The 27,077-nt window shown below is 39.5% G+C and overlaps 1 protein-coding gene across 4 annotated transcripts in view; it reads left to right on the top strand.

Annotated features, from left to right (window-relative positions):
- EPSTI1 (epithelial stromal interaction 1) overlaps positions 1 to 27,077 on the top strand; it is an 86,116-nt gene that overhangs the window by 17,891 nt on the left and 41,148 nt on the right. For 3 of the 4 annotated variants that reach the window (XM_059143807.1, XM_059143805.1, XM_059143804.1), the window contains exons 3-6: positions 998 to 1,081; positions 4,337 to 4,410; positions 5,324 to 5,407; positions 15,527 to 15,600. In XM_059143807.1, coding sequence (XP_058999790.1) covers positions 998 to 1,081; positions 4,337 to 4,410; positions 5,324 to 5,407; positions 15,527 to 15,600 — 316 coding nt within the window. The remainder of the gene's footprint in view (positions 1 to 997; positions 1,082 to 4,336; positions 4,411 to 5,323; positions 5,408 to 15,526; positions 15,601 to 27,077) is intronic. The other variant, XM_059143806.1, reaches the window with a different exon arrangement.

The following is a 27,077-nucleotide window of genomic DNA, read 5'->3' as shown; positions in this document are numbered from 1 at the left end:
TTTCATTAGATCTTGGTAAGAAATTTAATCTTGTGGCTGGGAATGGGTCTACAGGCAAAACAAGAAAGCAGGTCTCTAAATTAGAGACTTGGGTCTCCGCCAGACAGGTAGCACCCTAGGTCGTACACCTGCATCAGCGCCAAATACAATAATCACAACTATGCAGAGTAATTGTGGGTACTGCCAGCAGGTGACCAATGGATTCCTTAAAGGTTTTGGCATTTTACAAGCTTTTGATTTCAATACTTTCCAGGAATTTAAGACTTAGTGTGGTCTGGAATTTGGGGATGTTTCAGAAGTTTTTTGGTATTTTTTTTTCCTCTAATGTTTAAAAATTACCATATATGGACATTTGAGACAATCAGGTCTAAGGGGTAGAGTCAGACGTGCACTGAAGAACGGAATTAGTATCTCTGGTGCCCCCTGCTGTCACACAGCGGGTATATTGGGGAAATAGCACCGCTCCATCAAGCGAGGCAGCTTTCTGGCTGGTGGTATCCAGCCCAAGGAACCCATAAACCCTCACTCCTCCTAGTTGCAGTAAGCATGGGGGACATTTAAAATAAAGGTAGTATGGGCATCAGATTCTCTGGAGATATGTTTACTAGGTGTGAAGAGTTCTTATCGACATAAGGAGGTTCTCATTTTGCACACATTCTCTAGAGGAAATTAAATTTAATTTGATATAGGGTTTTAAAATTGCCAGAATGAGAGGAAAAACTAAACTCCTTTATTTTAGTAGGAGTTCAGGTTTTTTTTTCTTTTTCAAATTTGAACCTTCAGTTTATTTTCATGGAGAGAAAGTGCCGGCAGGGTGGTGTGAGGGGGTGTGGGGGCAGGGTGACTCCAAGGGGTGGCTTCCTTTTCTGGATATTTTGTCCTCTTGTGCTTACATGTAGTTAATTGCCCTCTGCTGTTTGTTCCTTGGGCTTTCAAGAGACCTGTTTCCTTTTCACATTCTAATAATTGATGATTTGATATTTCTCACCTGGCTTAGTTGCTGAGCAAGAGCTGGAGAGTCTTGAGAAGTGGAAGGAGCAACACAGAGCGAAGCCCGTTAACCTGGCACCACGGCGGTTGGGTAAGCCAGCAAACCAGGTGCCTGAGTTGGGTAGGAGCGGGCCACCCAGGGATCCTGTTAGTGCCTTGCCTACACCTGTCTTTGGATGCACGTTACAGGTTTTGGGGTCACTATGCTGCTTGGAATGGAAATGCATTTAAAACTGAAACTCTTAGGTGTACTGGTATGGTATTGTTTCTGATTTTCTGCAAGAAGCAAACGTATGATGCCACAGTTACGTGGGAATAAAGTGATGGCTTAATTGCTGAATAATTTAGAGTCTCTTAGATGATCAGCTCTGAAGAAAGCTTACCTGGGGCGCTGCATATGCCTTGTCATAGCACTAGTCAGGATGGGAGTAAAAGCTAGCACACGCATATTAATCCTGGAAGTATTGAATGCTAATGGGAAAAAAAATGAATGGCGATTCAATTCTAAAAGGAAGATGAGAATGAACTGGGGACCCGGTGGTAGGTATAAAGAGACTAGCTGTTTTTTCATTGTACAGGTAGAGAGACCTTTGGGACTCTGGAGTGTATGCCAGTGTGATGAATTGTGTGGGCTGCCTTTGCCTGGTGGTTGACTCATTCGACAGGGATGCCACCTAAAGGGAATCACTCATGTGCTTTCTTCTCTTTTCTCTTCTGGCAGCATCTGAGAACTGAAAGGCGCTGGATACACCGCTCCCAGAGATTTAGTGAATACAAATGCCTCAAAGTCAGGGGCTACTTGTTGCAAGAGTTTTAGAAAAGTAGTTTTTGCAGGATGTAGGTTAAAATAAGCCAATTTGGAAATTTTTTAATGGGTGAATATAGTGGTATTATTACCATCATTCCACTGTATTTCATGAAATGGTTAATCTCAAGTGTCACCTTTATGCTCAGTAAGCCACATTTGAGGGGCATCACAAGAAACAACTTTATTCTTCCTAATGGACTCCCTCAACCTGGTATGGGACTAGTTTTTCCCATGCTGTCTAGAAGAAATTAGATCTTACTGGTCTTTCTCAAATGAAAGCTGTCCAGCTAATTCTAGGCATTAAACAGTGTCATTTAGTAATTAATGTTCAGTCTTAGGTAGTACTAAAAATTGTTACTAATGGAGATTAAAGCTTCTTCCCTGCTCCAGCTTAGGACTATTCTGGTTAGAAAACTAGCAAAGGAAACAGGACATGGCTGAATTTTCCTCTATTGACTCCCGTGCTCCCAGATTCTGACCCCTCCTGGGTCAAAGGAGGAGAGAGAGAGAGAGAGATGAGAGGTAGGATGGGTACTGTACAGATCCTGGTTTCTGAATGTCTTGGTGAATCCTTACTGGGATTCTCACCCTGGGGGTTTGGGGTTCTTCAGAGCCCCTTTGCCTGCCATCTATCTCTTACCTGGATTTCCCTGATAGACATGGCATACTTTCCTGCTGGTTTGCTTGGCTTCACCATTGGCTCTTAGTAGGGAGACTGTCTTTGTAGGGCTCCAGTATTCCTCCAGGTGGCCCACGTGGGCAAGTCCTTTAAGAAAGTTTTAGATTGGTGGTCTCTTTCATGACATCCCAGATTGGGAGCATAGGAAACACTTGTGCATCCTTTCTTCCCCCAAACTCTGGGACTGCAGACCATTTGCAATGTAGCCACCTCTTCTTGATGACCTAAGGAGCCACCTAACAGCAGCCAGGTGCATGTAGGCTTTGACTCTTCTAAGTAAAGGGCCACTAGGTACTTCAGTCTCTTGGAGACGCAGATTGAGTTCTCCCAAGTAATTTCCATTAAACCTTTCTTGCTTGTCTTGGTGTGAATATTCCTTCTTCCCCAAATACACACACAGACAAAGTGGAACTCAGAAAAACCTCTTTCCTCTGATTTCTACCTCCCTTTGACCTATCCAACCTCTTTTATAAGCTGAAGGCAGTTGCTAGTTAAGTTTCTCCAAACTGTTTTTCAGTTACCCCCCTGCAGAGAGCCAGGTCCCTCTCTTTAGAATTTGTAGCAGTTGGTGTCTATTATCTTGGGGCCTTAGGCAATGTGAGTCTCACTGCAGCTTTATGTTAATGATACATCTAGGAATGATCAAGGCTATATGCGTGGAAGGAGGCTGGGTTTTTTTTTTTTTTTTTTTTTTTTTTTTTTTTTTAAGTCTAGAATGTATCAAACTTCGAGACGAGTTTTGAACAAAACCTTCAAATTCTTAGGCATCTGACTTAGGCATCAACTCCCCCCCCCTATTCCTTTACGGTCTAGAATATTGGAATAGTTCTGGGAGAGGCTGATGGTGGTTGTAACGTTAGATAAAAGCTTCAATAGCCCTTGCTGTTTCTTTCCCATTCCCCAGTCCCCCACAACAGAGACTGAAGGGCCCAAACCAAACAGACCTTATATCTCTTTTGGGACTCAGAAGAAATGTCTCTATGGTGTTTTTATCAGTTCAATTACAAAAACTACAGTGAATGCAAATTGTTTTAATGCTTCTTCTGTGTGAATGAATCTTTCAGAGAACTGACACTTTTAGTGACCAAAGCACCAGAGAATCATTTCAAAGGAATCTTTATAATACACATGCCAAGCTTGCATAAACACTAAGAAATCCCTTAGCAGCAATTCTTAGATGATTGTCAAGCTGCAAGAATTTCTGTCCCCAAATTATTTGAGGTTTAGGAGAGAACAGGCAGATAATCTAATATCTATATTTTTCTCTTGAATACCTAAAGAAACAATAATAAATAGTATGGATTGATAATCAATTACTAACTAAAATATTCCCATTATAGTTTTAAAAACTGGATTATAAAGACTATGTATTTGCCTAGTGGCAAGACCCCTGAGGATTTCCTATACTTTGCTACTAGAATATGGGGCAGTAGAGTCAGAAAAAGAAAAACAAAGCATCACTGATCATCATCCTTAGTAAGTTAAGGAATGGTCGTACTCAAGCAGGACGAATGTTCTAGAATTTCTAAGGTAGGCACTATTTCTTATTATTTAGCATAGGCCTTCAGGTGTAATTTCAGTGTAAGTGAAGACTTGAATACATATATGATTTAAAACCTTGGTGAGAATGTCCTCTTCTTTCAGGAATTTGGCACCATAGGCTGAGCAGCTCTGTTTCTCTTTTAAGAAATTACCATTCTCTAATGTCTTAGGAAGAAAACTGGTTATGTCCTTATTTCCAGGGACATGGAAATGTTAAAGAAATTCACGCTGTAGACTTATCATGTATTAATTAGTCTTTGAAGGCTGACATTTTAGCTTAATATTCGTGTTTCACCTTTGTGACTTTTTCCCCATAGGTGGAAGCCAATCAGAGGCTGAAGTCAGACAGAAACAACAACTCCAACTGATGCAATCTAAATACCAGCAAAAGGTCAGATTCCATCTCCTTTAGTTTAATTTTGGCAAGGAATTTGAGTACCAGCACTTTTGATAGCCATGGAACAATATAGTACCTTTACCAAAAACAAAACCTTAAAGTCGATTGCAGGAGGAAACTCTCACAATCAAAGAAATCAAGAAGTGAGAAGTGAAGAGAAAAATATCTAGAATTCTTATCCAAGCCATAGGTATCAGCCAGCAGGACCTTTGATAAAGGGATTTGTTGTTTATAGCTTAACTCTACCATGATTTGAATATTTTTTTAAAAGATTTTAGGATTTATTATTTATTTATTTATTTTATTTTTAAAGATTTAAAGATTTATTTGAGAGACAGAGTGAGAGAGAGAGAGAGCACGAGAGGGGAGAGGGTCAGAGGGAGAAGCAGACTCCCTGCTGAGCAGGGAGCCCAATGCAGGACTTGATCCCCAGACTCTAGGATCATGACCTGAGCCAAAGGCAGTTGCTTAACCAACTGAGCCACCCAGGCATCCCTGTTTTTTGATGTTTTATTCCAAGGACATGGATTTGTTTAACCAATACCAGTCATGAAAGTAGCGTAGAAAGATTTAAGATGCTAGTGACCTTTTTTTTTTTTTTAAATAAGGAACTCTATGAGTTTTATAATAAGGAAATATTATCTGATCTTTCCTCCCCCCAACCTGTTGAGGGGTGGGATGATAGACAGAGACCAAGGAAGAAACACAAGAGATTAATTTCACAGGCAGGGGATGCAGCCTGACCATTCTCTGTGATCTAAGGAGCTGGAAGCACCAGCCTATAATCATGGCGAGGTAGAGCCCAAACAATACTGTAATTTGCCTTTCATCATAATTTTGTGTTCCAGAGGTTCAGACTGAAAAATAGTAACTGTTTTTTGTCTTCTGTAATTTCAATACAATTTAGCTAAAAAGAGAAGAATCTGTAAGAATCAAGAAGGAAGCAGAAGAAGCCGAAATGCAAAAGATGAAGGCAATTCAGAGAGAGAAGGTAAGATGGTAGAAAGGATGATGAGCTGCCGTTTATGGAAGGCTTTCTGCTTGCCAGGTTCTCTTCTCCACACTGCCCATATACAAATTCATTTAATTCTCACAACAACTTTATGAGTATATGTTATTCTTATTACCTAAGTTTACAAATGAGGAAACTGGCAGACAGGATATATAACTTGCCCAAGGGCTCCTGGCCAATAAACAGAAGTAGGATTCAAATCTGGCAGACTGGCCTCAGGGCTTGAGTTCTTTTTTTTTTTTTTTTTTTTTTTTTTTAGATTTTATTTATTTATTTGTCAGAGAGAGAGAGCAAGCGAGAGCGAGCATAGGCAGACAGAGTGGAAGGCAGAGTCAGAGGGAGAAGCAGGCTCCCTGCGGAGCAAGGAGCCCGATGTGGGACTCGATCCCAGGACGCTGGGATCATGACCTGAGCCGAAGGCTGCTGCCTAACCAACTGAGCCACCCAGGCGTCCCAGGGCTCGAGTTCTTAGTGAACACATCCTCTCACCTTCCAAGCAAGCAATCCAGGTAGGGGCTGTGTATTTGACCAGAAGACAAAGCAGTTAATAACAAAGCAGTCAGTTCACTGCCATGTTTATATCTAAATTTGGAATTTTCTGGGGTGAGAATTCAATAGGTGAGCCTACCTCTCTTCCTGTTAAGAGAAAAAGTGTGCATTTGTATTTCAGTATTACTAATAGGATCTATGCTAAACCTCTGAGTGAAAGTGATGTTTTTAGTTTTGATACTCTTTCTGGGGTTTGGCGAAAAAATCTCTTAAAAATGCTTTTCTGCTGCAGAAGAACAAGAATGTCGTGTTGTTCTACCCCCACCTCTCTTCCTTTTCCCATTCCCTGCGAAGTCCTGAGCTGTAGTAGGTTTTGAGTATGGGAGGCATGGACATTGGTTCATGATACTTCCCACTGAGAGTGGTATCTGCTGCAAGTTTAAGTCATGGAAACAAGTTTAAGTCATGGAAACATTCTTGCTGTCTGTCTGCCTGCCTGTCTGCCTGTCTCTTTCTCTTTCCCTCCTTTCCTTTCTTTTTCTCTTTTAAAGACTGAGTGTTGGGGGCACCTGTGTGGCTCAGTCATTAAGCATCTGCCTTCGGCTCGGGTCATGATCCCAGGGTCCTGGGGTCCAGTCCCATGTTGGACTCCCTGCTCAGCAGGGAATCTGCTTCTTCCTCTTCCTCTGCCTCCTGCTCCCCCTGCCCCCATGTTCACTCTCTCGCCCTCTCTCTGTCAAATAAATAAGTAAAATCTTTAAAAAAAATTTAAAGACCGAGTGTTGGTCAAAATTTAAGCCTGGTTACCAAGCAATAGATGTTTTTACCAGTTGGAGTTAATGAAGCCAGAAGGTGATGGCTTATAAGACACATGCGAGTGTATGAGTCTTTTCTGCTGTCCACCTCGCTGATAAGCAGACCACCTTTCTTATAAGGTATTCAGTTATGTTGTATGATCTTGGGCAGCTCCCTGCCATGCCCCTACACTAAGCCCTACCTCATCCCATTCTCTCATGGCTGGGAGCATCTGTAGAGGGAGATGTGTGCGCTGGTGCGGAGATTAGACTGGACTTCTATGGGAGGAACTCTAATGTAATGCTGGAAGCGTAAGACAAAAGAGTGTAAGAACTTCTGCTTACAAAATCTGATTTGGCAATCTGTTTCCAATTGATCAGCTACTATACCTTCCCTGAAAAGATTTTTATTACAATAATTTGTTTTTAACCTTTAATGCATTTGTATTGGTCTTTCTACTTCCCTATTCGCCATCCTTTTTCATCCAATTCCCCCCCTCGTTCCTTTTTATTCAAAGGAAGCCTCACATTTTGGTCTTGTGATTGTAGAAGAGGTGTCCTATTTTTACGTAGTCTGTCTACATTTTAGATGGAACTAAGAAAGTCATCCAGTCATCACCAGGAATTGAATTAAGAGGCTTGCAGATCCTGAAGAATTATTGTGTTGCAATTTCTTCTAAGAGCCACGTATTAGTGGTCATTTAATACCATAATTGGCTGGCTTGTGGGTTATTAATAGCTCTTTTCTTCCCAGGGTCAAATAATGTACACTATTCAGAAATGTTCGTGGCCGACGTGGCTTTCTTTCACGTTAAGTAAAAGCAACATTGTCCTCTTTCCTAGTTGTACCATAACACTAGATGTATTGCAATCATTAACTACAGAATCTTAATTGGGTTGGCTTTTCTAATGTGATAACTGTAATGATTATTGGCATAATTTTATCCAAAAGTGAAAGATGGGGAGAGAACATGGATATGTTGGTCCTTCCCGTTCAAAATGTGTTCCTTAAGCCAGCAGCATAGGCATCACTTGTCAGAAATGCAGAATTTTGAGACCCCACCTGAGACCTTTTAAACCAGAACCTGCATTTTAATAAGCTCCCCAGTTGATTCTTGTGCACAGAAAAGTTGAGGAGTATTCATATAAGCTTCCTAACAAGATAAGGAGCAGCCTACCCTGGTCCTTCCACGGACTTGATTTCTCTGGTTAATTGCCCTGTGCTGCCACCAGGACCTAGTTCTTCCTGTTGAATATAAAGCTGTGGCTTTTCCTACTGAGTGTGAGCCTATCTAGTAGCTTGTGTCAGATAAAAGAAAAATGGACATTAGCCATCTAGAAATGGCATCCTTCACATTGCCAGTGTGGAAATGGCCAAGGGAAGCAATAATAGCAGTACTTATGGAGCACTGATTCCTTAAAGTGCACAGCAGACACACATGTGGACAGCAGCCTGCAAAGTACCACCCTCCTCCCCAGGCAAATGGCTACTGTCCAGGAACTCTGGGTCAAGTAGAAACCAAGCAGCCTACTGCCACCCGAGAGTCCCTAGCTTGCTCTGTGGTCTTAACCCCCCTTGCCCTTCAGTTTTTCCTCTCCCAGGGGGAGTCACCACGGAACGCAGGTCTTTAATTAGTCACAACCTGTATGTGAGTGAGGGGAGAGTAAACTGTATTCCCTGCTAGCACATGTGAGTGGTCTTTGATTTTTAAAAAGAACAAGGGTGTGAAAGGCAGCAAGCTCTTTAGCATCTGGTCACGTTGATGGGTTCAGGACAAGTCAGTCCTATAGGTCAAGGGGAAATTTGGAAAGGGTGCTTGGATACTCCACCAAACTTTTATTTCCTGTACTAGGATATGTTGACATTATTTATATGTGCTCCCGGACTTCATCTTGGTAACTTCAAACCGACCATTGTGGGAGTATTTTCACCACAGAAATCAGTAAATGCTACAAACCAACCTCCCCCTTCTAAGTTTATCAGCACACCGCTGCTTCAATCCTAAGTGAAAGAGGGCCTCCCTCACCTTCCCGTACAACACACATTCCAAAGCCAAGCCTCTGAGGGCTAAGATAGGCAAAGATTTCATGAAGTATCTGGCATATACTATGTCTGAGGCTTATTGATTTAAATCTAGATTATAATCCATGTAGTAGGCAGAGTCATGACCTATCCTGCCCCTCCATATTCTAATCCCTGGAACCGAGGAATATATTATGTTACCTGGCAAAGGTCGGGGGATTACACTTGCAGGTGGAATTAAGGTTGCCAATCAACTTACCTTCAACTAGAGAACCCCTCGTTATCCAGGGGGCTCTATTGTAATCACAATGTAAGAGGGAGGCGGGAGATGGAGCACTGAAGAGATGGCAGCAGGAGAAAGATCCGGCCCGCCAGTGCTGGCTTTAAGATGGAGGAAGGGACCATGAGCCAAGGAATGTAGGTGGCTTCTGGAAGCTAGAAAAGGCAAAAAAAGAGTCTCCCCTGGAGCCTCCAGAAGAAAAGTCATCCTCCTGATACCTTGATTTTAACCCAGAGAAACTGTCTTGCACTTCTGACTTCCAGAGGTGTAAGATGACTAGAGTAAACTTATATCATTTGAAGCCACTAAGTTGTGGTTATTTGTTACAGCAATGATAGGAAACTAATACAACTTGTGCGGTTTTATGATCATGTATTAGCTTCTATTTCTGGAAATCTATAAAACAGAGAAAATATCTCTAAAATATTAGAACATCAGAGTGAAAGAAAGTAGTTAAACAAAGGCAGCCTACCAGGTACAAGCACTTTCTTTGCTGGCTGGATCTAGCAGGATAAGTACACAGGTTTTCACAAATCCTCACAACAAGCTTTTTATCTGAATTTTGTGCTGTGGGAGTAAACCTCCACCATGATTTCCCTCATAATCACATTGGTGGATTAGGTAATAATTCGATATCCCTCCCTAGGCTTTCATAATACCCACACACTTGAAACCTGAAAATCTTATGATTCCATGTTAAAGACCTCCCTACCTCCTGGATTCCTCTTATTCTGTTTTTGATCTACTTATGCTCGAAATAATATTATACAGTGGCATATAGTTTATAAATACTTTCATTTAATACTCAGAACCTTTTGACCTCAGAAAGGGCAGGAAACCAGCCAGGGATCTTTCCTTCTTTTTTTCTAGTAAACTATAAAGTCATAAAGCTGATAGTTATTTGGAACACTGGAGGTCACGGTATTTTATGCAGACATTGAGAAGCATTGTTAAAGTCCTTTTTTTTTTTTTAAGATTTTATTTATTTATTTGAGAGAGAATAGAGGGCAGAAGTAGGGGGAGTGGCAGGTAGAGGGAGAAACAGGCTCCCTGCTGATCAAGAAGCCCCACATGGGCTCAATCTCAGAGCCTTGGAATCATGACTTGAACTGAAGGCAGACGCTTAACCAACTGAGCCACACAGGCGGCCCTGTTAGTTAGTTTTAATGCAATGTAGTGAAGTAGGAACTAACCAGTAGAAAAGAATGTATGCATATACAGAGATGCATACATATACATATTTTTTAAGGAATCACATTTGTTGTTTCTAGTAAGCAAGTAGCAGCCAGGGCTAACAGTTTAAGAAAGATTATAGGGTAAAACCACACTTATTGCATTATTATTATTATTTATTGCAATATTGTTTTTAGAAACTAGGAAAAATGTCCATTTCCTTATCTGTAAAAAGGGTGTAATAATAATAATATAATGGAGCAGAAAGCTTAAGGGATACAATATGTGCAAAGGCCTTCCTACAATGCCTAGCACGTTGTAATCACTGAGTTGGGGTGTCCTAACCTAATTAATTATAGATGTAGCGAAGTGCTTTAACACTATCTCATTTGACTTTATTGTATCAAGCTGGTGCGTGGAAGGCAAAGAATTATTTTACACACGAATAAGTTCAATTATTTCATTTTTACTAAACCCTTCTGAATGAGATTGCTAGAGAAAGCAAACACATGTGCTTTTGTGGGTTTTCTTTTTTTGCCCTAGCAGATCATGGGCTTCCCTCTCAGCTGGGTCTCTAACGATGCCCTCAGTGTAGTGCTTCACTTTGTAGGCCCGGCCCACCTCTAATTACCGAGATCTTCCTCCCCTCACCTCTTACCCTCTTCTTTCATTTTTCAGGTCATGATCTCTTCTCTTACCTTCTGGGGAAAAAAGTGTCAGGCCATAAGAACCTTTATTTTTCTGTTTCTGTACTGTTCCTTTGCTCTTTCTACCCCCCACCCCATCTCAGGAGGAATAAGAAAGTGCTTGTGTTCATTGCTACGATGGATTCTTCCACTTGTGTTTATTATCTCTTCTTCCCTTCCATCTCCTCAGCAACCTTCTTGCTCCAACCGTTAAGCTCCCTTTTTTCTTGTTACTTTCCTGCCCCCCAACCGTTCTGTCTCTTGGAATATGATCCTACTCAGTTCTCTTAAAAACAAAATGTCTCCCTCTGTTCTGGCTTGCTTTCAACTCCTCCCTCCCAAGTATCCTGGCTTAACTGCTCAAAAGCCTCTCTACCACATTTGGTTCCCAAATGCCAGTCTATGGGCCAACTGGTAGAAGTCACCTGAACCAAAGAATCTCTTGTATTTAAAAATGCCCCTTAGGTGATGCTGGGTGCAGCTGGCTTAGAGACCTGCCCAGCCTTTGAGTTCTCACCTCTAATTGTTCCTTGGTGGGCTGAGTTTGATTTCTGTCTCTAGTACTCTACAGGTACTGATTTAATTTAAAAAACCCAATGTGGTGGGGGGGGGCACCTGGGTGGCTCAGTGGGTTAAGCCTCTGCCTTCGGCTCAGGTCATGATCTCAGGGTCCTGGGATCGAGCCCCACATCGGGCTCTCTGCTCAGCGGGGAGCCTGCTTCCTCCTCTCTCTCTGCCTGCCTCTCTGCCTACTTGTGATCTCTGTCTGTCAAATAAATAAATAAAATCTTAAAAAAAAAAAAACAACTAATGGAGACTCTAATTTCTAGCTTGCTTAAACTCTTTTGTAATATTGGAGCTGTTAAGTACTCTGTCCTTCGAAGTCCACCCCTCTGGAATTCCAGATCCTCTCCCATCCCACATGTTTTTTACTATGGATGTTCCATCCCAGTCCTATCTGTTGGTCTTCTCTTATCCCTGTACCTGTCCAACCATAGTCTTAGGTGAAAGTCCTCACATTTCCACATTTAAGGGTTAGTTATTGCTTGTGCTGGTGATTTCTGAAATCTGTATCTCTAGCCTATATTCCTGAATCCCAGAACCATGCATTCTACTGTATGCTTGATACTTCTCTCTAGATGTACCACAAGTAGATCCCAAATCCAGTAGGTTCAAAACTAAACTTCTGTTCATTCTCTTGCTCTTAACGGCCATCCTCCTGTCCTAGTCCTCCTTGCCTCCTCACTCATCCTTCACTGATGTAGTTTTCTCCTATTATCTTTTTTCCCCTCTCCTATTATTTCTGTTCCCTGCATTTTTTTGAGAGTTTGCTGATCCTTCTCTGTCCCTGTTGCCTTAATCTGGGACTCATAATTTATGGCCTGGATTACTCTGAGAACCACTCCATTGGTTTTTATATTTGTGGTCCTTCCTGCAGTTTATTCTCCACATTGCTTTTGGAGTGAGCTGCTTACTCTCCTGCTTAGAATAACATAGTGTCTCATCATGGCCTTTAATGAAGTCCAAACTCCTTTACTTGGCATATAAATTCCTCTATAACCACCCCTTCCCATTTTCTCGACCTTATCTTCCATCATGTCACTACAAACACCTTTCAATTTATTCAGTAGCTTCTTAGGGTTCCCTAAACAGCTTTATTCTCTCATGCCTTTGTTTACTGAAAATATTGCAAGTTATGGGAACATACCTTTCCTACCCAGGGCCCCTACTTGCTCATCACTGCCGTGGTGCAAATTAGAAGTGGATTCTTCATCCAGTCAGTTTTGTGGGTGCTCAGGTTGGTGACTGATAGTACTTTTGTGGTTCATAGAAAAAGGCCCACACTGTGCTGAAGCACCCTGAGCTGGGATTTAGGGCTTGGTGAGCTGAACGCCAGCCCTCTTTTAGCCTCTGCAATTCCTTTGCTGCCCCCCCCAACCCCACCCCACCGAGTAATGAGCAACCTGTGTAATGGAGTGGAGTAGCCCTGCTCCCATCAGCTCCTCTTCCTGGAAAACTTGCTAAGATTATTCTCTGTCTTGGATTTCTACCTCTCATTAGTCCATGGTTCTTATCCTTCAATTTGGTCACCAGCCGCTTGGTGAATCTGAAGAAAGCTGTGGATGAACCCACTCTCTGTAAAAATGAGCATACTTTTTTTTTTTTTTTTAAGATTTTGTTTATTTATTTGACAGAGAGAGAGAGAGAGATCACAAGTAGACAGAGTGAGAGGGGGAAGTAGCCTCCCTGCTGTGCAGAGAGGCTGACATGGGGCTCCATCCCAGGACCCTGAGATTGTGATCAGGACCCTGAGAAAAGGCTGAGGCTTAACCCACTGAGCCACCCAGGTGCCCCCAAATTAGCCTACTTTTAACATAGAGTTCACTCATGAACCCGAAGTTAGAAACCACGTTCTGAATATTAATCAACTTGGCTCCTGTGCCCAGGATGGGGTCTGCCACTTAGTGGACACTAAATTAATGTTTGTGGAAATGTTGAAAACATTTCCTGATGACCTACTTCTGTACTTTTTCTCTGTTCATATTATTTGCAAACCTCTATCCTCCAACATATTTTATATACTGCCATCATTGCTTTCTTGTCTGTGTTCCCAACTAGCCTCTGAAATTTTCCAGAGGAGGCACTGTTCTGTCCATATCTGTATTCTCAGCATTTACCACAGTACCAAGCAGACATTTGATAAATGTTTAACAAATGAGATTTAGTAATATTAAATGATTTGATGAAGGTTATTCAAGTGATGGTGGATCTGGAGCTGGTTACATAATTTTTACTTTTAGACCCCATGCTCTTAAATATTTTAATTAGAGTATATGTGCACATATGCACCGTGGGGACAGGCAGAAGAGAGAGAGAATCTTCAGCAGGCTCCATGCCCAGTACGGAGCCCCATGTGGGGTTCTGTCTCATGACCCTGAGATCATGCCCTGAGCCAAAACCAAGAGTTGAACACTTAACCAACTGAGCCACCCAGGTGCCCCTAGATATTTTATATTTTGCATGTGTGTGTGTGTGTGTGTGGGGGGTTGGATGACTCCTTAATTCTCTATTAAATGGAAAGAAAGAAACAGTATGACTAAATGTAAGTATTCAGATTAGTATAATAAATAGCTCCTACATTAATAGGTATTGAATATAATTTTTTAACTATGCTGGTTATTTTGCAAAATACTTCTCCATCAACTTCTAACTGATAAACCTTTCTGGACAGAATTTAGCTACTGAGTTGAATTCAATGATAATCTTTTAGAGAAGAGATCAAAACTAGGTTTCCAATTTTTGACCTTGCTAAAGGAACCCGGCCCTGGTCTCCAGATGCTTGTGTGGTTTTCTCACCATTTTCAAAGTAGCATTCCTAATAGTGGTTTAATGAATCCTTCCTGCTTGCTTGCTGCATTTTATTGCCCCCTGCTTTTTTCCAGAGATGTAGGGGCTCATCACAATTGATCATTTTGGCCTCATGAATCAGGAATTTTTTTTTCTAGGTTGAGAGCCAGTTGATTTGGCTTTATAATTCTCTGTTAGTTTGCTTCCTAGAACTTGTTTCATTAAAAATCCAATTGCTTTGTATTATAATTGATTCTTTTTGTAGTAAATTTTCTTTGTTTTTTTTCTGAAACTAAAACCTCCATTTTACTTCTCAAAATGGGACTAGTAAGTGGTTCTGTGTGAATGGAGACTTTTAAATGAACAACATCAACAGTTTTTCCCCTTCTTTAAAAGATGGAGGAGCCAAACTTACGTCAGGGTTTAGAAGTGAAGATTTCCATTATTTCCTTTTCACAGGTCTTCCTGCTAGGCAAATCCAACTCTTTTTATTAAAGCAAACCCAGCCGCTTGCTGTCTCCCTCGGATTCATTTAAAACTTCAAGTCTCCCCTGTGTTGTTTCAGCTCCACATTAAACTTGCTTTCTAGAAACTTCACTTGTTTTCCATAGGCAAGTTTTTTTTTTTTTTTTTTTTTAAATGACAGTTATGTCATAGTGAACAAAAAGCTCCAGGGTTATTTGCATTGGATTAAAATATGCCAGGTCCTTGGTGACAGTAATATCAAATATGAAGTCCTTTGTTTCTAGATTCACCAAATAATGAATTAAAAAAAATAACTCTTTCCATTCCATTTTTTATGACATTTGCTGTTCAGTCTCTCAATAGGTTTAAATATCTGATTCTAAGTCAGGAGGGAGTTGAGTTGGCTTATTGAAAATCTTTCTGAATGCTTTAGTGGAATGTGTTTTTTATGAACTACTTAGCCATTTCTTATAATTTCTTATAATTTTCATTTAACATACTTGCTGTGGAAATTTCATGTTTCCCTTAAACCATCTTGAAAACACTTCTTAAAATATAAACGTTGCCATCATTTGAACTACAGAATAAAAATGTGAATAATGATTCTGTGATTATCCAGTCAAGTTGGGAGAGGGAGCCATGGCAGGAATCTGGGGACTCCTGGCTTCCAGTAAACAGTGCCCATGGGTTGAGAGGTCACATCTTGGAAGCCCTGGTAGGTACCATCTTGGACTGCTGGGGCCACTTGAACCTTAGGATTTTGGACCTTGGGTAACTTTAACACCATGATTCTGCTTAAAGCTTCCCTAACAGGTGGCATTTTGATATTTGCAATTTCAGAGCAATAAACTAGAGGAGAAAAAAAGGCTTCAAGAAAACCTCAGAAGAGAAGCATTTAGAGAGCACCGGCAATAGTAAGTTTGTGTCTTTTAGAACTTTGTACCTTTGTAAGCATAATGCTTATTCTGCTTTTAAATTCTAGCTGATTTTTAGGACCTCTGATATTGGATTATTGGCTATTATATTATGTAATTAAGCTCTGTCATTATGTAAGTGAGGTTCTGAGGTTCACAGAGTATTCTTTAGTAGTCAGTCGATTTGAAATACTACTGCTAAATTTGAGAAATTCCCCACTGTAAATAACTAGGATGGCTTATTCTTTGGTGATCCAAGGTACTTCTGATAATACTGACTTTCAAAACACTCATATAAGGAAGATGATATTTGAGAAGAAGTACCCAAGCAGAATTGAAACTAACCAGGGGTTTATCTAATGTACTGAGGACTAGTCACACTTGTATTTTTGTAGACAAAAATTGAGGAATAATTTAGCAATTATTGGCAAAATTCCCAATTGGTGGTCATCCACCAAAGTACTTTTTCTAGTAAGACTTGTGAATATCAACAGCTACTATGTATAGGGCAAAATGTGCTATATGATGTAGGTAATCTACTCCGTTATACAGGCTTTAAAGATAAGCTCCTGTCCTAACTCTAAGTAGCTAGATGACCTGTAAGGTGCTTAAAAGAACAGAAAAAGCCAAAACCTGTATTTTTTATTATAACTTTAGACTATATACATACACCCCCTAGAAATTAACATAGGTTAATTCCAAATGTGGTAGCATTAAAACCAAGCATATCTGGATTCAAAGTCCTAGCTCCATTCCCCAGCTGTGACCTTGGACAGTGTATGGAACCTCATTTTTTTTTTTTTTTAAATAGGGATGACAGTATCTCTCCCATAGACCATTTATAAGGATTAAATAAAATATTTTACATAAATGGCATATACAAGTGCCTGAATTTTGTGGAGACAGAAATGAAACTTTGTGCAGAGATCCTTGTTGAGTGGATCAGACAATTTCTATTTTGTAGTGACTGTTATGTAGAGACCATTCTGGTCCCACCCAGAAGTGGCAGTTGGCCTCTACTTTCGGATGGATTATCTGACTGTCCTATTCTCTTTTCCCATTGTTGTACCTCATTTTCAGAATTTAAGATCATCCTAATGTTGGGGTGAGCATATATGACAACCTAATGTATGTCGCATCCTCTGGTTTTCCACTGCAATTATTCTGTCTCTATCCTAAGCAGCTCTTTCTTGCTTTAAGTTTCCAAGGGAGGAGTGGGAAGAAGTTTCTCAATGCTTTACTTTGTGTCTTAGCACAAAGGTACTTGGGCCTCTGCTACACAGGCCAGAAAATGGAAGACGGAATGGGTTGGGTAGAAATGCCAATGAGTGACATTATCTTTTTTTTTTTTTTTTTTTTTTTTTTTTACATTATCTTTTTTAAGTTAAAATATGCATTGCCCTTATTTGAGTCATAAAATCCATAGCTTGTTTTTCCCCACTGTTCTTCTAAAACTTGTATGGGGGTGAGGGAACTGGTGGGAATCTACCCACCAGGAGAAATTGTCTTAGAGAGAGATGGCAGGAGGGAGGTAGTAGATCAAGGCTGTTAATATATTATTTCCTTTCTATTCATTGGTAGAGGGTTAATGAGAGTATTTCTAGGTCAACCAGAGGAGTTGAAAGAGATAAGGGGATGCCATGAGGGTGGCTGTAGGCTAGAGAGACAATAAAGACAAATGTATTTATCCTACATCATCCAAGTTTCACTGGAGAAGGGAAGAGCTGCTTACCAATGAGGGGGTCCCAGGTACAGGACCAGGAATTTGAACAAGCCCATTCTCTGGAGAGTTTTAAACATGGTAAGTTGAAGGATGAGAGATTGTTATAATCTAAAGGAAATGGGACATTATGTCACCCAATCACCTTTCTTTCATAGTCTCTACCTTCTTGAGTTGTGTTTTACTAAATACTAGAGATCAATCACTCTTTTTCTCTGAAGAAAAAAAAAAAAAAGTTTTACCCTCAACCACCTCCTATACCATCAGTGGAGCTGAATTCAATTACACGCACATTTCACTCATGCTCTTTCTTCTGCTTATCATGAAGTCCCAGTTAACCAGGAAAAAGAAGTTAACTAAAAGTGAGAAGTATCTCAAATTGATTTTTAAAGCCTACTGAGAAACTTAAAAAAAAACAATTTGTGATTTTTTTTAAAGAATATTTTGTATTGAACTATTTTTGAAATTGAAAGACTAATAACTCATGAAATGAATGATCATTACATAGCTAGGAATATGAAAGGGACTTCTTGGAAAACATGGTTACTCTCTGTATCACAAACCTCTATCATACCTTCTTATAATTGGTTAATGGTTCAAAAATTGTCTAGGGGAGCTGTTTGAATTCTAATAACACAAAAATTTCACCAGACCCACCAGGCTATTCCCCATTCCCCAATGCCCCCTTCCACCACCAAAAGAATTAGATTCTCCTGAAGCTGTCAAACCAAGCAACACAAAATAGAAACACAGGTAAGAAATTCTTTCAAACTAGTCAATATCTCATGTCCTTGCTAGTTTCAGCATGCTGTGATATGTGGTTCAAATAGCAGACCAGGAACGGTGGGTGTTTTTTTTTGTTTTTGTTTTTTGTGTGTGTTTTTTTTTTTTTTTTTTTTTGTACAGAAGTGCATCCATGGACTTGAGCAGACTGTAAATCCAGGCTTCTGGGGAAAAAGCTCCTGATAGCATCCTGGGGCACCACCATGAGAATCTTAATGTGCTCTTTTTTAACACCTTATTCCTGACTTTGTTCATTTGCTTCTGATTATTTTTAGTGTTGTCAATTATTTAGCTAACAGGCAGAAAACTAGGCTTTTATTGACATCCAAAGGGACTCTCCTGAGTGTAATAATGAAGGCAGTTTATTGAATGCCTGTGAGGTTGCTTTCTAATTGTACGCATTAATCTGCCCATGCAAGCTGGCTGGAAATACACAAGCAGATTGCGTGTGCAGATGGAGCACACAGGATGGCTTTTATGAAAAGACCTCTGGAATGTACTTCTGCAGTACTGTCTTTTCCTTAAAAATCGAATGACTGTGACTATTTCAATTGGCAGCTGAGAGCAGACCAGATTAATGGTGCATTAAGTCTGCTACACTGGCTGGGGACAGATTCATTTCACAATTTAGAATTAGTTCTAGGATTCTTGAGCATGAAAGCAGAGGGTAGAAATAGGTGTCTAACCCTGGTGTACTTTTCACCATTATTTTTACTCTCTCTAATTACTTATTTATAAAAAGTCAAATGTGGCACTTTTCAGGATGGCCTTTTCTATTAATCAATATTACTGGTGGATTTGAGCATTTGAAGTAATAGTTAATAAGCCTTTGGCTGTCCTTTAAAAAAATATATCAAAGGGAGGATGTTGGGATTTAAATGATTTAAAACACTTGAGTAAAATCTCAGCATTTATAATTTTGAATGGTAGCTTATTTTGAGGGTGGTAATCATCTTTCTAATAATGTCTTTTGGATAGATGTAGAGATAGGTTTGAATTATCAGCCTATTTAATCAGTGATGGGGCTCACGTAGGATGGGAGTAAATGAATATGTTTCTTCCCACCAAGATCTAAATTTTGCCTATAGTAGATAAAAAAAAAAAAAGCCAAAAAAACTGAGGAAGTATGTTAGCTTCCTCTGATTTTCATCATATCTGAATGCCATCCTCTTCCAGGTCCAACAGTGGGTTTAGTACCACAGTTAAATTTACTATAGGGTCCGTGGGCTTTCATGACCTCTCTGGGCTGTACTCTATTCCTAGATACTATTTCTAATATTTGTAGGGGAGAAGGCACTCAGTTCTTAAAACCCCAGTTGAAAAAGCTCTTGGAACCAAGTTCATTCCAAAACAGGACGTTCCTGTTCCTAAAGTGTCAAGCACCACCCTGAGCTTAGCCTGTCTGTTGCAATGTTGGGAAGTTTACTTCATTTCCACCACTAGAACCATGTATCTCTTTTATTTCCATTTGAATAATAGTATGATTAACTCCTAGGAGGCACATCTTCGTCTATTTTAGTTTCCTAGAGTGGAGGATCCAGGCAGGTCTGCTGAATATGCACACTTAGGCCCCAAGTTTGCCTTCTAATATGCTCACAAAACTTCTAATGCCCTTCATGGGAGCTTCCAAAAGACACTTAAGGGCTAAATCGATCCCTTATCCATATGGTAGGCTTAAATCCAACTTCACATTTTATAATCCAAGTAAGGTGAATCCAAAGTCATCCTATTCATAACTTTCTATCTTATGCTAATGAAGTGAACTTATAGATACAAAAAGCTCCTATCTATTTTGTTCAGAATAAGACTGAATATTTAATGGGAAATCTGATCTGAGAGGATCCCTGCCTAGTGCTGATGGTTAATACCGTGTCAAAATCTCTACCCACTATTGATTCTTCCTATAGATGTCCTAGTGCATGTTAATTCATTTTCATTTCCCCTGCTACCACCTTCATATAGGTATTTATCACGTGCCACCTGCATTATGGCTTCTGTCTCCTTGGGGTCCCCTGGACTACTGGAATGGCTTCATTACCGTCTTTGCCCACTGTCTTTTTCTTTTGGTTGCCTTACATGTTTTATCAGATTCCGTTTCCTAAAACACAACTTTAATCATGTCTCTACCCTATTCTAAAAGCCTCAATTATTTCCCCTTTCTTATTAGATGAATTCCAAACTGCCTAGCCACACTGTGGGAAAAACTTTGGGCCCCATTGGTAAGAAGACACCAGACCATGCTAGGATTTGGGTCTGTATCAGGTGACAGGATGAGGCTTTGAAGAAGTAGGGCTCTGTTCTGGGTTCAATGTTATCAGGAGGCAGGTATCTTAATCTTACCTAAAAGGAGCAAGACCTGAGCAATTAATTGTAATGGTAAGTAATAAAGAAGTGGCAGTCACACAAATTTGCTAGGAATTGGGGGTATCTGGTCACATTAGTTTAGAGGAGGTTCTTGTGTCTGCTCAGACATATTAAGGAGTGCTCTTCTTTTGGTCAGGATCCATCACAGTTGCAGAATGACCTTTTTATTTATTTATTTATTTTAAAAGATTTTATTTATTTATTTGACAGAGAGAGATCACAAGTAGGCAGAGAGGCAGGCAGAGAGAGAGAGAGGAGGAAGCAGGCTCCCTGCTGAGCAGAGAGCCCGATGCGGGACTCGATCCCAGGACCCTGAGATCATGACCTGAGCCAAAGGCAGCGGCTCAACCCACTGAGCCACCCAGCCACCCCAGAATGACCTTTTTGATCTTGATATTACGTGAAGCTGCTTCCAAAAGGAGCATACCAAGGCCTAACTCTGAGTGCCATGCCAGCTCCTGGATGTCAGGGACAGCTTCTAGCCTTCTCAATATGTAATTAATGCTTGGTAAAAGATGAAAGTTGACTATTGTCTTATTTATAAACTAGTTTCACTAAATTATCTTGTCATTGAAAGCTGGTACTCTCAAAGGTTTTCTTCTTGTGAGGGCAGATTTGGGGTGAGACTACTTGGGCTCAAACTATAACCCACCTGCTCACTAGCTTGAGCATTATTTAACTCCTTTAGCCTTTTTTTCCTCAGGAAGAGCATGGGGTGGGACTAGTAAAAGTTGCTAAATCAAAAGAAGATTAATCAATATAACCATATAAGACATCTAGTATTGTGCTTGGAGGGAGAAACTAGACAGAGTCTAATGGAACTGAAATAAAGACAGCACAGGAAGAAGAGAGGGACCAGCTGATTGGGCCTTTGTTCCCAGAATAGAGCCTAAGAACTTTTTTTTGACAGAAGAGATTTACTAAGGCTGTGGAGCCCAGGAAGTGCTTCTGGAAATTATACTGTACCTGGGGGCATATGTGCCCCACTTCAACCTTAGAGACAAGCTAGCTGCAGAGCCAACTTTATCACTTTCCTTTGAGTTCTAAGATCATTCCTGAAAAAAAATTACCACAAAACCAGCTCCTGTCAAACAAATAATGAATCCAAGAAAAAGGAGAGAAGATATCAGAATAATTGTGAACAAAGAAGATAGTGACATTTATAGTCAAGAATATGATGGATTGTTATCTTTTTTAATTAAGAATCAGTGTGATCAAATTAATATCAAGAGGATGTTAGTGCTAGAAAAGGCACAAGGAAGAGAGGGGGACAGGAAGTAATGTAAGTATTTTTTTTTCTTTGCATGAGGAAAGGCTTATGAATTCTACATATTGATGGAAGACTAAGTAATACGTGTTTTATGTGTTTAAGTAGATGTACAAATAGGATAGGATATAGGATATATAACTGGATGATGGGATATATAACAGGATATATAGGCTATATAACATAAAAACATTAGGAGAAAAATACAACAATGAAATACAATGAAAATTTGATCATTATAACAGAAGGCAGAAAAGAGAGCAGAAGTTTTATAAATAAGTCAGCAATCACAGAAAAGGTATATAGGCCAAATCTCCTTGTTAAAAGAAGTGCTCTTGGATTGCATAAAAAGATGAAACTCTGGCCATATGTTACCACAAGAGATGCTGCAAAACAAGAGTTGAAAATAAAGGAATAGAAGATTTGAATAACAGTGGCTCAGTATGATTATATAGACAGTTATAAAGTGCTGTACATAGTTTATGAAAATATATATTCTTGGGGTGCCTGGGTGGCTCAGTTAGTTAAGTGTCTGACTCTTGATTTCAGCTCAGGTATTGATCTCAGAGTAATGAGTTCAAGCCCCATGTTGGGCTCCACACTGGAGCCTACTTGAAACAAAACAAAACAAAGCAAAACATATTCTTTACAAATACTGACATTTGTAACTACAATTGGCTATGACTAAGATTTCAAAGTTTCTCAGGCCCCCCAAATACTCCCAAATCCTAGAAAGCACCATTCCTAAGAAAAATCTAATGAAGTTAGAAATTAAGCAATAAGAAGCTTTAACTTTTTTTCTTATCATTTATCTAAATGACCTACAAATTGAAACCCAAACTGAAATTATAAATTACTTAGGGATAAAGGAATACAAATTCTAATGTATCCTATGTTAAAACCTATAGAATGTGGCAACAAAATTATTTAAAAAATGTAGTTTTAAAAGCTCTTAGTAAAAATCGAAGTAGAATAATCCAAAGCATTTTATTAAGATAGTATTATAACCATAAAATAAATAAATACAAAGTGATAGAAGAGATGGAAGGATAATATGGAAAAAGATTTTTAATAAGGTAGAGGAGGAATTTATCATCTGGGTTGGGTTAATTTATTAAATTAACCCAAACACTAAAGTTTAAAAAATTCTGATAAAACTTCATACAAATTTTGAACTTGTCTGATTATAAAAGAAAAAAAAAAAAAAAGAACTACAAGGACAAGAAAGGAAGTATAACCAAAATTCTGGAGGCGCAAAATACTATGTCCTACTTCTAATTGTTAAATGAGGAAATCTGGGTGAAAAAAAGTCTTTCCTGGGCAAATATGTACAACTAGGCTTAAAGCCTGAATAGAATAAAAACTATAAATGGAAGGGAAAAGGTAGTTTGACTTTGACCTACAAAAGACCCTAGACCCAGCTGGGTTTTTTCCAGTGAGTTCTACTAAACCTTCAAAGAAGTTGTTAGATTTCATTTGAAATTCTAGGAAGAAAGCCAGCTTCCCCTAGTGAAGTCTGGAACAGGATGATGAGAGTCCTTGTTTATTACTGACCTGCAACTAGAGACCTTTTCTATTTCTAACAAAGAAATAAAGAGCCTAAATGTTGGCTCTTTAGAAAGGGGTAAGTGTCTCTGATTGTCTAAAACATCCCAGACGGATCAACCAAAAAATTACTAGAACTGGTACAAATAGTTCAACGAAAACGAATGGCTCTAAAGCCAATAGGCAAGTATTTGTCTTTTTTTTTTTTTTAAGATTTTATTTATTTATTTGACAGACAAAGATCACAAGTAGGCAGAGAGGCAGGCAGAGAGAGAGAGGGGGGAGCAGGCTCCCCGCTGAGGAGAGAGTCCAATGTGGCGCTCGATCCCAGGACCCTGAGATCACAACCTGAGCTGAAGGCAGCAGCTTAACCCACTGAGCCATCCAGGTGCCCCAGTATTTGTCTTCTTATACACAATCAAAAGCTCATTATAAAATATGATTGAAAGAAAAGCCCCACTTAAAATAATCATCTAAACTGTAAAACAGGTAGTTATAAGTCTAATAAATAGATACTATATAAATGAAATACTTAAAGGAAGATGAAAATAAATATAGACCATTTATGATAAAAGGAAAAAAAATCAATATTATAAAGATAATATTTCTCCTGAACAGGGCTTTTATGGAATTTGATAGACCAAGTTTAAAGAGAAAATACTAAAAAAGTAGATAAACTTAAAAATGAAAAATTGAAGGGACTTGGGAGAGGCTTATTGTACCAGGTATCATATATGTAATAAAAAAGTATGGTAGTAATAAGGTGTTATTGGCATTGTAATAAATAAATCTACTCAATGAAAGAATTTACAAGTAGACCCATTAATATATGGGCATTTAGTATTTAGGACTTCAGCGATTGATAAAAGTATTCTTTCAAATTAGTGTCAAAAAGACAATTTTTGACAAATTGTATTGAACCAACAAAACTAGAATGTAATGAAGAATGTTCTTAGAAATTTTAAGTCAAGCACATAACTCAAAAACTATAAGGAAAAGTACAGATTTAACTACAGAAAATATTTATGGTAGGAGACACAGTGAAGAACATTACAAGTGAGTCTAGGAGAAAATATTTGCCTCAAAGAGTAATGGACAAAGTATTAACTTCACAAAGAACTCCACAAAGTAATAAGATAAGCAACTCAATAAGAATAAGCAACTCTAGAAAAATTGGCAAAGCCCTATACCAGGTTACTAGGTTACTAGGTTCTAGGTATGTATCATGAATAAAACAAATAAAGCCCCATGATCAAATGTGGAAATTCAGATGATAAACAAGCTCGCCAAGAAATATATAGGATAACAGACTATAATTCCTATGACAGAACATAGTGGTGAAGTGATCAAGAATACTGGGACTGGGGGCGCCTGGGTGGCTCAGTTGGTTAAGCGACTGCCTTCGGCTCGGGTCATGATCCCGGAGTCCCGGGATCGAGTCCCACATCAGGTTTCCAGCTCCATGGGGAGTCTGCTTCTCCCTCTGACCTTCTCCCCTCTCATGCTCTCTCTCTCTCTCTCTCTCACTCTCTCTCTCAAAAAAAATTAAAAAAAAAAAAAAAAAAAAGAATACTGGGACTGGGAGGGGAGAATCTCCTTAGCATGATCAGGAAGGCATGAATCTCTGAGAAAATGACATTTGAACCGAAGATGGAAGCACGAGAAAGAATGAGCTCTGCTGAAAACCAGGGAAGAAGGCCCAAGGCTGAGCGAAAAGCACACAGCGTATACCATAACCTGAAAGGAAGCAGGTATATTGGGGTTGAAATGGGGAACAACAGATCCTGAAGTTGCCAAGATGGCAGGAACCAGACAGATCATGCACATCATGGCATACAGTCTGGGTTTTATTTAAGCTATTGGGGGTCAAACCTTCAGAAGCTTTTTTATTCTTTTTAAGAGGTGATTATCATTTGCTGTGTCCAGAATAGATGTGAGGAGGCAAGAATAGAGATGGAGAAGCTAGAGACAACATCACTGCTGGAGTCCAGGCAGGAGCTGGTGTGGGCTCAGTTTAGAGTGACGTCAGTGTTTGTGAATTTCAAGTGAAGCCAATCTGTCCCACCGCTCTTCCATCCTCCTCCATGCCTACCATCCCCAAACACCTGATATGTTATTTTTCCTCAAGTTTGATTCACTTGTTCTGGTACACATGCAGAGAAAGCAGATGGTTGACTTTATTTGAGAAAGAGGAGGGAGAGAATTAAAGGCATTTGTAAAGGAAAGGGTCCTGGGATGGAGCCCCATGTCAGGCTCTCTGCTCAGCAGGGAGCCTGCCTCCTCCTCTCTCTCTCTCTGCCTGCCTCTCTGCCTATTTGTGATCTTTATCTGTCAAATAAATAAATAAAATCTTTAAAAAGAAATAGTTTTCAGTGAAGAGAAAGTTACAAAAATAATACAGCGTTTTGAGTAAGATCTTCTAGCTTCCCCTAATGTTAATATCTTATAAAACCATAGTACAATGATCAAACTAGGAAATTAACATTGATATGGCACTACAAACTACAGGCTTTATCAGAATTTCACTCTAGTGTTCTTTTTCTGTTTTAGTATCTGATTCAGGATCACATAATATAATTATCGGTCATGACTATTTAGTTTCCTCCAATCTGTGACAGTGCCTCATTTTTGCCTTACATTTCAAGACACTGACACTTTCAGTCAGTATTGGTTAGATACTTTGTAGAATGTACCCCAAATTTTGGTTTATCTAATTTTTTTTTTTTTTATGATCAGATTGAGGTTTTAATTTTCAGAAAACTAAGAAGTGATGCCGTGTCCTCAGAGCATCATACCAGAGGGTACGTGCTGTTGAGGTCCTCATTATTGGTGATATTAACTCTCAATACTTGGTTGTGGTAATCTCCACTGTAAAGTTATTTTTTCCCTTTGTAACTGGGGGAGATTCTTTCGGACTATTCTAATATCCTGTTATCCTCAAAAATTTCCCCCCTGATTTAGCTCTGAGTGCTTATATGAATGCTTTTTGTTCGTACCCACTTACATGAAACTGACTCAGGCAAAACTGTATCTGTTTAGTTTATCTGATAACTCATATTACTAAGCACAAAGCAGAGACTAAAGAAATATCTGTTGCCTGCACAAATGCAGGTGATGTGAATGTAACAATGATTACTTGCTCACCTAAACCTCATGGTGGAGAAGTTCAGGTTTGTGAAACTATTGTGAAAGATAGGAAGAATGTATTATTAGATAGTACTCCTATAGAATGGCTTCTAAGACACACTGAGGTTTTGTTTTCAAATGTGTGTTATAGCATGATTTAATCTTAAGTCAGAATCACATGGGCCTAACAGAATTATGCATATTAAATATCCATCTGTATGGCTATAGTAGTTCTCAAGATCACCAGGGGTGCTTTTGAGAAACAAACTCAGATCCTGCTCCAGGCATGCTGAATTAGAAAGTCCAAGTCTTGCACCCAGTAAGTTCCAAGAAGCAAGACAGGTGATTCTCACGATGCTAGTCTCACACAGGTCTTCCTATTGGCACTTTGGAAATTATTGTTCTGAGGAACCTAGAATGGCACGTGTAAAGCTTTTCCCCAAAAAGCACCACAGTGGTATGTATGCTTTTTCTCTTTTTGAGAAACATTTCAAAATCACAGAGAATAGGTACCAACCACTAAAGTCATACCTAAGATTTTGCTTACATGTGGTTCATTTTTTAAAAAAGATTTTATTTATGTATTTGACAGACAGAGATCACAAGTAGGCAGACAGGCAGGCAGGGGGGGCGGGTAGGGAAGCAGGTTCCCTGCTGGGAAGGGTCTAAAGA

The sequence above is a fragment of the Mustela lutreola genome, chromosome 13 (assembly GCF_030435805.1).
Source record: "Mustela lutreola isolate mMusLut2 chromosome 13, mMusLut2.pri, whole genome shotgun sequence".
NCBI classification, from domain to species: Eukaryota; Metazoa; Chordata; class Mammalia; order Carnivora; family Mustelidae; genus Mustela; species Mustela lutreola.
Note: the sequence above shows the minus strand (reverse complement) of the source record. Positions and strands in the feature narration are given on the sequence as shown.